Source organism: Helianthus annuus, chromosome 7 (genome assembly GCF_002127325.2).
Source record: "Helianthus annuus cultivar XRQ/B chromosome 7, HanXRQr2.0-SUNRISE, whole genome shotgun sequence".
NCBI classification, from domain to species: domain Eukaryota; kingdom Viridiplantae; phylum Streptophyta; class Magnoliopsida; order Asterales; family Asteraceae; genus Helianthus; species Helianthus annuus.
The window spans coordinates 77,863,009-77,878,392 of record NC_035439.2 but is presented as its reverse complement, the minus strand read 5'-3'; the positions used below and the strand labels follow the sequence as shown (position 1 = coordinate 77,878,392).

At 34.0% G+C, this 15,384-nt stretch overlaps 1 protein-coding gene and 1 long non-coding RNA gene across 3 annotated transcripts; one reads left to right on the top strand and one right to left on the bottom strand.

Moving 5' to 3' along the window:
• Positions 1-473: 473 nt before the first annotated feature.
• LOC118480558 lies at positions 474-6,724 on the bottom strand. 2 transcript variants are annotated; one of them, XM_035975568.1, is made up of 5 exons: positions 6,641-6,724; positions 5,547-5,632; positions 5,067-5,284; positions 4,932-4,974; positions 474-691 (listed from the first exon to the last, which is right to left on the bottom strand). In XM_035975568.1, the coding sequence occupies exons 2-5, from the start codon at positions 5,628-5,630 to the stop codon at positions 668-670; spliced, it is 369 nt and encodes a 122-aa protein (XP_035831461.1). In that variant the 5' UTR covers positions 5,631-5,632; positions 6,641-6,724; the 3' UTR covers positions 474-667. The 2 variants fall into 2 exon arrangements, with proteins under 2 accessions (XP_035831461.1, XP_035831460.1); XM_035975567.1 differs by having other exon boundaries at positions 6,333-6,712.
• Positions 1,829-4,359, top strand: LOC110868050. Its single transcript, XR_002552138.2, has 2 exons — positions 1,829-2,083; positions 3,953-4,359. It is a non-coding gene; the product is annotated as an uncharacterized LOC110868050 (long non-coding RNA).
• Positions 6,725-15,384: the final 8,660 nt, after the last annotated feature.

Genomic DNA, 15,384 nt, shown 5'->3' with positions numbered 1-15,384 from the left:
TCAGGTGATCTGTGTGATCCAGGAAAAGTGCAGTAAAGCACTACAAGCTCAAAGAAGTGGCTCAGTGTAAATAAATGAATAAAACATGTTTTGGAAAATAAAGATTTCTATGTGAAATCAACTTATTGTAAATTATGGGATTTATCCCTTAAACTTTGTGTAATATATTAAACGAGCATTTTCCGGTGAAAAGATCTTGTTGTAAAAAGACTTCCGCTGTCGCATAAATTAAATACCACGGGTACCACACTGAAATCTGCATCGCGGGCCCCGGCTCCGTCTAGGGTGGGTCGGGGGCCGCGACACTCTCCAATATTTAAGAATTCATATAGCTTTTATTTGTGTTCTCTGGCTCCACTAAGTTATGCCTTGGGAACTTGTACAATGAGCCTAATAGGTTGTAAATTGTATGCTGTGACGGGTTCCATCTGTGGTGCTTCGCTTATTTACTCCTTCATACTCACAAGTAAAGATCGTGGAGGCTACAGGAGTTTGAATTTCTAATAATGCCCTCGATTAAACAATGATGGATAATATAATGAAATATAGTAAAATTACCTAAGAAAAGGGAACTGAAAATTTCTAGCAAGCTCCAATCGTTAGACTTTGTAGAAGTCATAAAGTACTTACAGTTGCAACCCAACCTTCCTTTTAGTCAAGTTAGATGTCACCCAAATGGGGCAATCAACATCTGTAATAATAATGTTATTGTAAAAAATATAAATGAAGAAAAATGTATCATGGTTTCAACCAAACTCCATTTGACCTGTTACACAGAGCTTTCATCTTGCGACCACAATCAATAGCATCATGGAGTTGTAATGATCGATAATATAAGTATTTAACTTCGATAATTACGCCTGAAAATTGCTAATTTCATGGGATGGTTGCAGTGTATGGAAAATATCTTAATTGAATGGTTGCAGAGTAATGAATCGTGGCACTTCATGACAACTGGCACGCTAGGGCACTACTAGAAAATGAAGCTAATGCAACCTTTTTGATGCAACCCTTTTCAATTGTGTTGCATTTGACTCTAACGCAACTTTGTTCAACTTAAAGGTTGCATTAGAAGATCTAACGCAACTTTTCTGTAAAAAAGTTGCAAAGTTTTATTGAAATTGCAACCTTTATTTTAAAAGTTGCGAATTTTACTAGTGATTGCAACTTTTGTTAGAAAGGTTACATTGTTACAACATAAATGCGACTCTTATTTTAAAAGGTTGCGTACAAAAAAAATACAAAAACTTTTAATTTATATATAAAGAGTAAAAAACTTTCATTACTGTTTTCATGATATATATTTATATAATATATTTTTATAATAAAATATAATAAGTGGTAGGATTAACGTAGAAGTATCTAAAACTAGAAAACAAAGGAAGTTACTGATACTAAAAAATAGTGACTTTTAATGATCAGCAAGACTCGAGCGCATGTATATTTTGGAATAGATGTAAACGTAGAAGCATTCGGCTAAAAAGTCAATTAATTTCATACCCATATATATTTTACTTAAAAATACTGGACACTTGTAACTTGAAAAAAAAATCTACATTTTCTTACTTGTAGATGAACTTGTAATTCTCTAAAATAATTGTTGTCATAATATATAAATATATATTTCTATTTTACAAATGCTAAACGGCTTTATTTTATAGTATAATTCAAATCTCATTTTATTTTTGTTTTATACCTTACAATTATTTTCTACAAAGAAGTTAAATACTTTTACCCGAAGTTTTGAATTTTACTTGAGCTGACCCAAATTTTTTGATAATCCCACCCCTTTATTATATGTTCCCCCAATTTAATTTCCCTTCCAGACTTCAACCACTCCCCTCGTTTTTTTTTTTTTTTTTTGATGAAACCCTAGATCGGTTACTTTGAGGGCGAATGTTCGATCGCCCCTTCTTCCTCTGCCATATACATCTTTTTCAATATATGTTATCATCCCTCATTCTTCTCTGTTTCCAGTCGACTATCCCTTCTTCGCACCAAATTCGACCAAAATTAAAGTTAAAAAATGGTAAGGCAGCAACGATGTAGGCCGTTATAAGGTATGCTTACCACTTGCGATCCGGTAAGTCTTTATTTTCTATTCATTTCATTGTTCTTTACTTCTTTTTATCCGTATGTTGTAGAGAAATTAATTGTTTACCAACATGCTCACCAATTGTTTGATGAATTGCCTATCACCGGGACTTGTTAGCTTGCATATTTTTTCTCCCCTTTAAATGCTTTTATTTGTTTATGTTATAATCTAGGAATTATAATGGTTCTTGTTGTTAGAGCTCGTTAGAGAGTAGCGACCAGTTTATCATTGTAGGTAAGGTGTTTGAAGAAATGATGAAATGCGTTTTCATATGTTGATTTTGAGCATTAAAAACCTTGTCCTTTAAATTTCCCAACTCAAACTTGTAATATGTATTCTGGTACATTTTGATCTACCTTCAAGGTTGATGTTTACAAACATATGAAATGATTATTGTTTTTGTTTATTAATTTACATATTACAAACATTTAGACTTATGGCCTTAAGTTTTTTGTATTCACTTCTTGTGGTAACTGTTGATATTTATTATTTTTTTCAGATTATGTATTTTATGGTGAGCTTATAGAGAAACAAGTTAACTTTCTTTTTTGAACAAATTATTAGGTTCATTTGAATACATTGAAGAAATTTATAAATGATAGTCTTGTACTTGCCGTGTATCTGCCATCATGAATAATCTTGTACATATAAAATGTGTTATTTAATCTGCATTTTCTTTTTTATATCCTTGTTGCTCAGATTGTTTTGACTTGTATAGTTGCTAAATAACAAAATCATGTATTAAACTTCATTTTGGTTCTTCATTTGCCCAGAAAAGAAACCCCTATAGTTTAAAAAGTGATTAGCTCGTTACTAATAACTTCCATCCCAAATAGAAGTGGCCCTGATTTCTTACTTTACTTTAGCCCCCAAAATGGTTGAGAGGCCTCTGCTGATCATATTACCCAACTATCATCTTCATGCATCACCACCATCGTCATGCATATCTATACTTCAACATCTCTATTCTTAGGTTTGATTTTATAGCCCGCTTATTCCATTTTTTACAACTCACCAACTTGATTAGCATGTTTACAACTTGGTTATCACTCACCACCCGCCTACCCTTTCACACGTTTTAAAAAATGGGTTAAACGAGTTAATCCAAGCTTTCGATGATTTCTGTTAAAAATGTTGATTTATAATATATAAACAATTTATATTACAAATAATGAAATTTTTACCTTTAAATAGATTAGACATAATTAAAATTTTAAATTATTATTTATTTTACACTTAGCTGCACTATGCTCTCTTTATACTGAATAAAAATGTTGTTATTGACACTTTGAGGAATAAAAAGTGGTTATTTTATCCCTGTAACATATTTATTCATATATAATCATGAATTATTTGAATTAGTGATTAGAAGTGTTTCAATTATGAGAAGCTGTTTAATCGCATGTTGGTGGTGGTTCAATCGGTGCTTCAACCCATCTTTAACTAGCCCAGGTCAGTATAAAAGAAAATAAATATGTTCAACTGATTAAAATATGTGATTTTGTGTTTATGTGAAAAGATGCGACTATGTTGTTTTGTTTATTTATACCAGTTCAAACTGAATATGCTTTTTAATTTTGTTTGAATTGATTTGCATTGGCCAAATCTATTGTTATATCATCACCAGTAGAAAACACATTCATCTTTGGACCCATTTGACCTTTATTGGATAGAAGAAAAATAAAAGAATACACAACTGTTTTTTTTTGTGTTAAATATTACTATAAACTTTAGGATACGTGGGACTTGTGGAATGTTAGAGATTAGATGTATTTACCTAGACAATATCCTAAAGATGGAAGTGCTTTGGTCGATTCCTTCTCTCTTTTCTTAATATTTCTTAATTCTGTTTTGTAGGAACATACAAATGAAGAACTACAAACCTTCAGAAGATGGAAGATTCTTTTACAGTCGTAATGACCAAGGAGCATGATGGCTAGCTTGTTTGTTTACGGCACAACCATACATGTTTTCTGGTGGACTTAGGGAATCATTCATAGCGGGCCTTGAATTTGAAAAAAAAAACACATCTTAAAATGAAAAAAGAAATTGAAGAGCATACTTTGAAAGAAGCTATGCATAAAGATGGACAAGGAATGAGCAAACTTGAAGCTACGATGCGAAGAATTATGGAGGTTTTCGTTATGTTTTATCATTGTAATTGACAACTTTATTTCACTTACACCGTAATTGTGACTTTGGTCATATGTTGTATTACACTATAAGATATCTATAATAGTTATGTTATTATTGTGTTGGTGTAATTGAGATACTAGCTATTACATATTAATAGAAATTTTAGTACTTCAAACGATGATGTTATAGAGTTGCATTTGATTGTAAAAAAAGGTTGCATTTGTGGTTGGTATAATCTTAAAAAAACGTTGCATTTGAATGTAACAAAGGTTGCATTTTAGTGTATCAATGGTTGCATTTGTTGTATCAAAGGTTGCATTTTACTGTTAGAAAAGTTGCATTAGCATATAAAAAAGGTTGCATCATAAAAGGTTGCATTTGTATAAAAAATGCAACCCTTTAAAAAAAGATTGCATTATCTAAAAAAAAGGTTGTATTAGGTCTAATGCAACTTCATCTAATGCAGCTTTTGATAAAAGGTTGCGTTAGGCCTAATGCAACCTTTTCAAGACCTAATGCAACATTTTATCAGGGTTGCATTAGCTTCATTTTCTTGTAGTGGGGATAGACGTCATGCCCACAAAGCTGGAATTACGGTCGCAAGATGATACTGAGGCATCTCACACTCTCACCTACTTTTTATACAAAAAAAAGTGCTAGATAACTTATAAAGTGCAATTCTTAAACTTTTTAACAATACCTGAGAATCTTTTGACATGCTCACTAATAGGGAATTCATGTGCCTGGATACGAGGATACAAAAAAAGTGTTTAAATGTGTAAGCATGAATGTGTACGTACGTAAAAAGCATTCCATATGTAAAAAAAATTTTTACCTGGTAATGGACATGAATACCATAGGCTTCTCATGACCATAAACTGTAGCTTTCAAAGCATGTTGACCACGCTTTCCAGTTGACTTGAGTGACCAAAGGCAAACGGTATTGTCTTCACCTTGACTTGAAAAAGCTTTTCCATTTTCATTTCCCAACAATTTATCAAAAAGAACAGTTACACGGGCATTGTGACCTCTAAAACGTAGCTGGCAACTTTCCTGCGGTCACAAACCTAACGCTTAAAGCATGGATGCAATTTACGACTACTGGCTACTTTAGTTACACGGGCATTGTGACCTCTAAAACATACCAACTAACGTTTTGTTTTGAGAAAAGCTTTGGTTGAGATTATTTTAACAGGCCACGTCTAGTAACCTCCAAACATGACTATTAATTGACATGGGGTCATTAGCTCATTGCATTAATTTAGTGCTGTAATAATAATAAAAAACAATGGATAATTTGGTTATTTTTTCTAACCTTGGAACCATCTTCCTCTAGGATAATATCAGGCCACTTCTCTCCAACTTCACCAAACATTTGTTCAGTTTTCAAGATCATCATTCCTTTATATAAAAGTAAAAATAAGATACAAAAAGTACCCCAAACCAAAACGTTATTGGTCACTTTGACTGGTTTGGCTGAGTGCAAAATCCCACATTAGCAGCATATAAAATAAAACTACAGAAAGGTACTTGCCTCAAAATTTTGTATGATTATCATGCTAATGTCAAAAGGACATTTATTTTTACTACCTAACTTAGGGGCTGTTTGTTTACCTCTTAATGGACCTCTTACTGGTTCAACAATTAATGGTTCAGACTGTTTGTTTCGCGAGTACATGTCTGAATGGTTCAGACATTTGCCTCTGAATGGTTAAGCATTATATTAAGTCTGAATGGTTATGACATCTAATCTGAAATTGGTCAGACATTTGCCTATAAAGGGTTAAGCATTATACTGCCGCCTCTTAATGGTTCAGACCTCTTATTGGTTCAGCACTTAATGATTCAGACCTCTTACTGGTTCAGCACTTAATCATTCAGAAGTTGCCAAACAGCCCCTTACTTTGTAAACACTGAACCTTACCAAATTTAACTCCAAATATTGTACAACCGCCTTTTAACAAAGAAAATGTACAACATATCATGTAAATTAGGTTTAAGATTAGTTTCACTACAACTACAACTATGATTAACCACATAGAGAAAATAAACTACTGTTACTTCTCTAATTTAAAAGTAGCTTTAAAATAACTATAATAACCTGGACATTTCCATGGGGATGTCTTTCAAGCAACAATCGATTTTGAAGTGCTGAAGGAAGCAACTCAAAAGGCTGCAAAGATTGAGATAAAAGTTTGTGTATCCATATTCCACTATCGTCAATGGTTTAATGAGCCATATTAACATCATAAAGTAATCGAACTTAGTTCAACCGGGAATTAACAATCTTATTCTCAAAATTCATAAAAGAGACAATGAAACCCTAGAAACAACAAAGAGGCGTAACAAAATCGTAACAATACAGACCAAAATACATACAGAATAATTGATTATACTGAAAGATTTTACCGGTGGTTACAGCTCTTCATCGTCGTTACAGATTCGAATTTAAAAACAACTGGTTTGAATTTTGAAATGAAGGGGAAGTACAACATGACGGATAATTATAAACTTTACTACTAAGTTTAAAATAGGGAGTTATGTTGATGTTTGACTGAAGGATAAAGAAAATTTTTAATAATAATAGATTTAGTTTTAAAAATGATAATGTTTTTAGCTTTTAATATATATTTTATTTGTGATGATAACTAAAAATATGTCGGGCTTTAATCACTTGTACACTAAGACATCATCTACTTGTATATTTTAATCCACACGCCAATACTAACCAAGTTAACTATCGAAACGTCGACAAAAATGAGTAGGTCGTCACGGTACATTTGGATTTTTTTTAACATTATAATTTATAAGATATAGCAAGAATACGAATTATAAATTTGTTGTGGAGAGATAAAAGTGTAACTAATTAGCTATAATTTTTTAAAACTCAGGGATTTAAGTGTAATAATTGAACAAGACAACTACCGAAACATAGACAAAAATGTGTAGGTCGTCATGCTATCTTTGAATTTTTTTTAAACAATATAGTTTATAAATAAGTTTAGGGGCTAAAAAATAAATAGTGTTTAAAAGACCAAACTACCCTCATTTAGGGGTATTTCTATAAATAAAGGGATGAAAAAGTTCTTATTTTTTGGGTATCTTAAAATGCCCTTTTTTTGGGGTAAAGGGTTACCCTGGTGATTCTATCATAAACAACCGCAAATAAGTACAAGTAGTGAGGATGAGTTCCACACTAGTTCATATACAGGACATGCCCCATATATGTAAGCCAACAAACATAAAAGTACCTATGACATCACATCAACCTAGCCTACTATACATCATGAAAGATATCTGGCAGACAAAAACAATACATAACCAAAAACTTCATCCTCCATCATCAAATATGAAGTTGCCACAAAACGGCAGACCCTTTAGACGAAACAAAACCAATCTATCCATTGGAGAACTTTGTGGAAGAGGTGCTTGCCCCTGTTCTTGAAGATGAAGGATATGTACCCGAAGTCATAGACTCATTGGTTTCATCATAGACAACTTCAACTTCATCCTCATCTGACTCCTCATGAATCTGTCTACTCTCTTTATTTCTTCCTTGAATTGAACCACCATGTTCCCCAACAGAATCAAGAGCAGAAAATGGATTATGAGTTTGAATTTTAGGGGAAGTAGTAACCTGCTGAGCTGCAACGGCCTTTTTCTTCCTGTCCACCGGTCTATACTCAAATTTGGGCTTCTGGTTATTAACTTGAAAGCCACTCTTCTTAGCACTCTTATTAACCTTAACTTCAGTGAAACCATCCTCATCTACTTTTGGCCTGTTAGTAGGAGGTTTGGATGTTGAGCCAATACGATTAGGGCATCCCTCAGAGTCATGCCCAAACACACAGCAGTGAGCACATCTCGGGGGTTCCCATTCATACTCCACCCGAATAGTCTCCGTAACAAATTTGTTTCCATCCAATTCAGGAATAGCCATGGTCAGAGTCCCTTTCAAATTCTGATCCGCCGAAACTTCAATGAGAGCCCTAGCATAGCTGCTTCGTCCCCAAGCCTCATTACACATATCAATAGTATACGAATCCAGCCGCACAGGAGACCCAATTTTTGAAGCCAGCATACTTAACCCATCATTAGAATACGCCACTAGAGGAACATCATGCAATTTCACCCAAACTACAACCTTTTTAACCTCTTCGTTTTTAAGGGTGTTTGTAGGGGACCAAATGTTGAGAAACATAGGCTTGTTACGGATCATCCAAGGTCCCCCTTCAAGAACAGTGTCCATTCCCTTTTTGTCTTCAAACTTGAAGAAAAAGAACCCATTTGAATTCATCATCGTTTTCTGAAGACCATGTTTCTTCCAATTTGTTCTAACAAAATATTCAACTACTGGATATGCAATTCTATCCCCCAGGAAATAACCATAAAGAGTGTTAGCTAACCTGTTATTAACCTGGCGAACAGAATCAATCGGTAGCACTACATCCACACCATCCAATGAGGCATCTGAGTTTAGCGTTCTAAAATTGACTTTCGGAACTTGATTAGCCGCATCATTGGCCTTCCTAGCTTTTTCATCATCACTTTGATTCTGATTTGGATTACCAGCCTGCTTAGAACCTCCCTGCTCAACCTGTTTGTTTAGGACCACATCAGCATACAATTGCTGTTGGACTTGAGCATTATCACCCTGTTCCTGCTTTCGAACACGAGCAGGACTGACATCATTTAGTGGTAGCACCAATGATACCTTTCGCTTATCAAAAACCACTGCATAATCCTCGTCCGAGGAATCAGAACAGCCAAGAACGTAATCAGTATCATTCAGCGGTAACATGAATCTAACCTTCTTATTACCTACTTCTGAAACCGTGGGCATCTGTGACGTTTGTCTTGGCTCAAATGGTTTTCCATCAATATTCTTGATCTTCCTCGCAAACACGTTTGAGTTGTCTGCATTTTGAACATCCATATCAATCACCACAGAAACACAGACTAACCTTCAACCAGCCGCAACCCTAGAGCAGGAAAATCTCGGACTTGATTTGCTGAATGGGAACAGACCAGTCAAACCAATTTAAACAAAGCAATGATCAACGAATGGAATCAGACCTGCTGGATGATGTCACAATCACCGACCAAAACCCTAATAATGAATAATGATGCAATACGGACAGCAACTGGTATCACAGATTCACCGGAACAAACGCCTTAATCTGATCGATAATACCTAATTACGTTTGAAAGCAAACCCTAAAAACGAAATAGTCACATTCGATTGTGAATAAATTGATCAGATCAGAAGAAGAGAACAGCAATTCTAGCGTAAAAACCCTCAGCCGATCCTTCAATTAACAAACCCTAGTATCTAATAGAATCGATGCAAGATCAGGAACATATTGAAGAAACTAGAGTTGTGCAGAATCGCTCATGATCGCCCAAGATCGCCCAGAGCCCCCCATGTAACACATAAGGTTAAGATTATGTAACTGTTCGTCATCTTAAAATGCCCTTGCCTCATGCATTATAATATAGTATAGATAATATTCAAAAAAGTGCAAGATTTTTGTATGGATATGAAATTTGGCCAAAGGCAATATAAAACTAAAACAAAAGTGGCAGTGACATATAATGAATTTGCCAATGATTCCAGCAAATCATCTTAAAGATTTACCTTTTTATAATTCCATTTAATACTTCATATTTAATTTCTATCATACAGACATACAGTCTTCAATCTCCTTGCACCAAACTCTGATTAAGTTCATAGAATATAATTTCATTAATGATAAAATTACCAGGATAGAACGACGCCATTAAGGCCCATTAAAATGTCGACGCCTGCCAGAACTCCTTTTCCGGTCATTTTTTCCCACCGCATCCACCATTGTTGAAACCCACCATTGATGTCCACCAAAAATCGACACCGGATCCCTGACTATTATAAAACCCAGCTACGGATCTTTGATGGTGGTGTTAAGATTTGGGTTCATGGAATCCGATTGAGGGGGTTATAATGATTAAAGGAAGAGGGTGGTTGGCATGGTTTCAGTGTAATGTTGGTCGGCAGTGATTAAAGGAGACAATGATGATGGTATATCTCTGCAACACACGGTCGTGGTGATGGTGTGTGCGGTGAAAGGGGTGGTCGGGGATTGGGGGTGGTCAGAGTGGGCAGTGGTGCTGGTGGGGTAGAGAAGAAGGAAGAGGTTGGTGGGATGGGGAAGGAGTGAGGGCATTTTAGTAAATAAAAAGATTATTGTTTTTCTTGAGTAAGGGCGTTTTAGTAATTTTACATGGATTTAACGGCAAAAACTAATGGCTATCCACTCTAGGGACTATTCGAGTAACAACTTGACAAACCACGGGGAGCACGGATGTAATTTCCAAAAGTTGGGGACTAAAGGTGAAATTTCATCAAATCACAGGGACTATGCAGGCATTTTACTCTTAAAAAAATCAAAAAGTTTTAATTAAGGTTAACAAAAATCTAAAAGTTATAAACTTATCTTTTAAAATTTGATCAAACTTTGAGAGTTTATTATGGTTCATCACATTTTCACTATGATTTGAGTGGCTGAGTAGACCATGTGTGATTATTTTTTTAGGATTAATTTCATATATACCCTTATAAACTTGAAAATTTTCATATATACCTAACAAAAAACTAAAAATATCATATATGCTCGTACAAATTCGTTAAAATATCAACTATATCCAGTTTATTAAAAACAATCTAATAAATAAACATTTTACCCTTATTTTTCTACTTCAAGTATTCGTATATACTCATCTTTTAACTTCATATTTTTATATCACATTTCAAGCTTAAATTTATTTTTACCCATTTCTTTTATTTTTTCCCATAAGCAATAGTATTCTTCATATATCATATTAAAGCTATATTAGTGAAGCTAGAAATGAGTAAATATAATATTTGAAGTTAAACGTCATATGTAAAATTTCAGATTTTTAGAAAAATAAGGGTAAAATTGTCATTTATTAAATTGTGTTTAATGAATTAGGTATGTATGATATTTCAACTATTTGGTAAGGGTATATATGATATTTGTAGTTTTGCATGGGCATATATGATATTTTTCAAGTATGTAGGGGGTATGGGTCAAGTTATTCTACAAAGACTCCTAATTGTAATAAATGACAGTGGTGTGAAAGGGGTGGTCGGGGATTGGGGGTGGTCAGAGTGGGCAGTGGTGCTGGTGGGGTAGAGAAGAAGGAAGAGGTTGGTGGGATGGGGAAGGAGTCAGGGCATTTTAGTAAATAAAAAGATTATTGTTTTTCTTGAGTAAGGGCGTTTTAGTAATTTTACATGGATTTAACGGCAAAAACTAATGGCTATCCACTCTAGGGACTATTCGAGTAACAACTTGACAAACCACGGGGAGCACGGATGTAATTTCCAAAAGTTGGGGACTAAAGGTGAAATTTCATCAAATCACAGGGACTATGCAGGCATTTTACTCTTAAAAAAATCAAAAAGTTTTAATTAAGGTTAACAAAAATCTAAAAGTTATAAACTTATCTTTTAAAATTTGATCAAACTTTGAGAGTTTATTATGGTTCATCACATTTTTACTATGATTTGAGTGGCTGAGTAGACCATGTGTGATTATTTTTTTAGGATTAATTTCATATATACCCTTACAAACTTGAAAATTTTCATATATACCTAACAAAAAACTAAAAATATCATATATGCTCGTACAAATTCGTTAAAATATCAACTATATCCAGTTTATTAAAAACAATCTAATAAATAAACATTTTACCCTTATTTTTCTACTTCAAGTATTCGTATATACTCATCTTTTAACTTCATATTTTTATATCACATTTCAAGCTTAAATTTATTTTTACCCATCTCTTTTATTTTTTTCCCATAAGCAATAGTATTCTTCATATATCATATTAAAGCTATATTAGTGAAGCTAGAAATGAGTAAATATAATATTTGAAGTTAAACGTCATATGTAAAATTTCAGAGTTTTAGAAAAATAAGGGTAAAATTGTCATTTATTAAATTGTGTTTAATGAATTAGGTATGTATGATATTTCAACTATTTGGTAAGGGTATATATGATATTTGTAGTTTTGCATGGGCATATATGATATTTTTCAAGTATGTAGGGGGTATGGGTCAAGTTATTCTACAAAGACTCCTAATTGTAAGAAGGATTTATAGAGTGACAAATATCCAATAACCTAAAATTAAACCCACTACATCACCACCCAAATCTTAAACACCCACCCCCACCCCACCCCACCACCACACCATAAAAGTTATAGAACGATGTTTAGCGAAAGCTCGAGATTGAGCAGGATGTTGGATCGCCCGAAAACGAGACAAAAATGTTCATATCTAATTTAGAAAAAGGAAATGAGCTTGTTGTCAAGTGCTCAAGGATCAAATTCTGGAATATGTACCAGAAATTAATTTATTAAGGTAGATTTGTCGGCGATAATGATGAGCACTAGTATGAGGAGTTTGGTTAGGATTCATGATTTAGAGGACAAAATTGACCGAGGTACTTCTAGGTGTTACTAGTCATGTGCGTGTTACTCGTGGTTTATGCGGAGTCTCGGAACATATTATTAGGTTCAGTTGACATCTTGAAGAGTTGAAGCGTAGGCTGCTCGATTATGGCACGCAAGCGTTGGTGATTTCAGGTCCTGCAGGTTGTGGAAAGACTACTTTAGTCAAGTTGTTCTGTCATGACAATGGAATAAAAGGTACCAATGTTTCAATGGTTGTCTAATTCAATTTTGTATTTATCTACGCAGCTATAATTGTGAGTATTGAAGAACATTTGGAACTGATATAAAATTTTTTTAGGTCCTTTAGGATTTTGAAGAGTGTTAACATGCCTTATGGGCATGGTTGCAAAAGTCGTTAGGCGCTCCCTATGTGACAACCGGCAAAATTACAGGGTAATTCCGTACAACTTAATCACAATTATTACATTTAATTGCGTGTATTAGACTTGATTTGTGAATGATTGAGTCATACAAAGTCTAGCAGTTTTAGGACATATCATTATATTACAACTTATATTGCCATTTTCGTCATGTTGCGGAATCAAACAATTATGTCGTAATACGTTGGTAAACAATACACTATTCATGCCAGGAGAGTCCGGAACTCCCTGAAACAACTACTGGATGATATGGAATTATATTAAGTTAAACGTTTATACAAAAACCCTAATTAGGGGAAACATTTGTAACAATATATAAACTTTCCGGAAAAATGTCTAAACACCTAAATTGTTCAATCCGAATTATAAACTAACAAATTCAGCATTTCGCAGCAAAAGTTCAGCATTGTTGGTAATGACAAAGCCCATAGATAATGTTAATTACCCTAAACAATCCTGAGTATACCAAATATATGTTAAGGATACTATTACCGGTATTACCATGCACCTTAAATATTTCTTCTGGTAATGACCCGATGACGAAACTAGTGCTAAATTCAACATCCTAACATAACAATAACTAGTCTAGTGAACTAGTTAAGATTAATTAGCACCCTAAAACATCATTAGCATGTTAATTATCCAAGTAAACCCTTCATGACTTAAGTATCTCATGTAAGAATTCAACATGTGCCTATTACATTTTCAAATCAAAAACCCATACACTACCCCCCCCCTATTAATTTCGGCCATGGAGGGCCTCACACACACTTTCCCTAGCATGTGATGAAGATTGTGGGTGAAGTATGGATCCTAGATCTTCTTGTTAACTTGCAAGAGATAAAAAAGGCTCATAAACACTTCATCTTACTTCCCTCCTTCATTCTTAACATTTCAAAAACACCAAACACCCTTTCCTCCTCTCTCTTGCTCATGGCACACACCACACACCCATACATCAATCTTTCTTCAACACTAAACACCATATACAAACATTACACAACCCTTTGAAGATGATCTAAGGTGGTTCAAGGCATGGAAGTTCAATAGGACCAACATCTTCTCTTTTTGGAGCTTCAAGATCTCCTTATTATCTTCATCTTCTTCATATAAGTTCATCCTTAGCCTTATGCTAGTTGTAAGATCTCTAAAACTCATCTTTAAGTTTCTTAAAGTTAGTAGATCATGGAAGTACAACTTGTTTATCTTGAAGCTCACTAACTAAACACATGAAACCCTAAAAATAAACATGATAATCTAACATAATTATGTGTTTTTCTTGTTGATCTTGATGGTTAGTGTAGTGTAGATTATCTTAGATTGAAAGATCTTGCAGGATTATGTTCAAAATTATGATCTAAGCAAGAAGATGCTTAGATCTAGCAAGATCTACACACTTGAAGTATCATGAACTTTGATCTAGACTTAATAATGATTTTTGGAAATATAAAGTTTATCAAGAAGGTAAAAGTATATTTTTAAAGTGTTAATCTTGAACTTACAACCTATACAAGTTATGAAAAGTGGTAAATGATGTGCGTGAAGTGTGTTATATTTTAGGTATATATTTTAAGCCCTTTTTACACTTTTTTTAGCCAAGTTTTAAATTTATAAAACACGATATTTACTAACACTAAACACACATATGAGCAAGTGCACCCATCGTGGGCGTAGTATAGTGTTGGTAAGATACCGAGGTCGTCCAAGGACACAAGAGCTTTTAGTACCGGTTTATCCTCAACGTCTAATCAAATCAAAAGTTAGAAAAAGGTTTTTAAACTAGAAAAATATAATTAACTAAAATGCTGAAAATAAAAATAAAAGTAAAAACAGATAGACAAGATGAATCAGTTGGATCCGACTCGTGTGTAGTGTAACCTTTGATTATTTCCGCACTTTTGCACTTTTTAATAGATTATCTTAGTTATTGTAGTAGGCCCCTCTTTTGAAGGTGACGTTACCCTCAACCCAGTAGTTTGAGTCAGCAAGGATGAAATCCTAAACGATTGGATTATTAAAAGATAATTAATTAAGTTATTAATGCATACTGTGGTAGGCCCCTCTTTTGAAGGTGACGTTACCATCGGCTAACTAGTCTGAGCTAGCAGGGATACAGTCCTAAATAGCCGGGTTAAAGTTTTTAATAGTAGCTTACTTATGAGGGGATCAAAGAGTTTGGACCCCCGCCATCCAATACCGGTGGGTATTGAAGGAGGTCCTACTAAATTTGACCCAGGTTCTTTGCAGGATCTA

Coding starts and splice junctions, on each gene's coding strand:
- LOC118480558 (XM_035975568.1), bottom strand. CDS start 5,630: ATGATGATCTTGAAAACTGAACAAATGTTTGGTGAAGTTGGAGAGAAG. Junction 5,285..5,546: donor TAGAGGAAGATGGTTCCAAG/GTTAGAAAAAAT, acceptor TTGTGACCGCAG/GAAAGTTGCCAGCTACGTTT. Junction 692..4,931: donor GCATGTCAAAAGATTCTCAG/GTATTGTTAAAA, acceptor TTATTATTACAG/ATGTTGATTGCCCCATTTGG.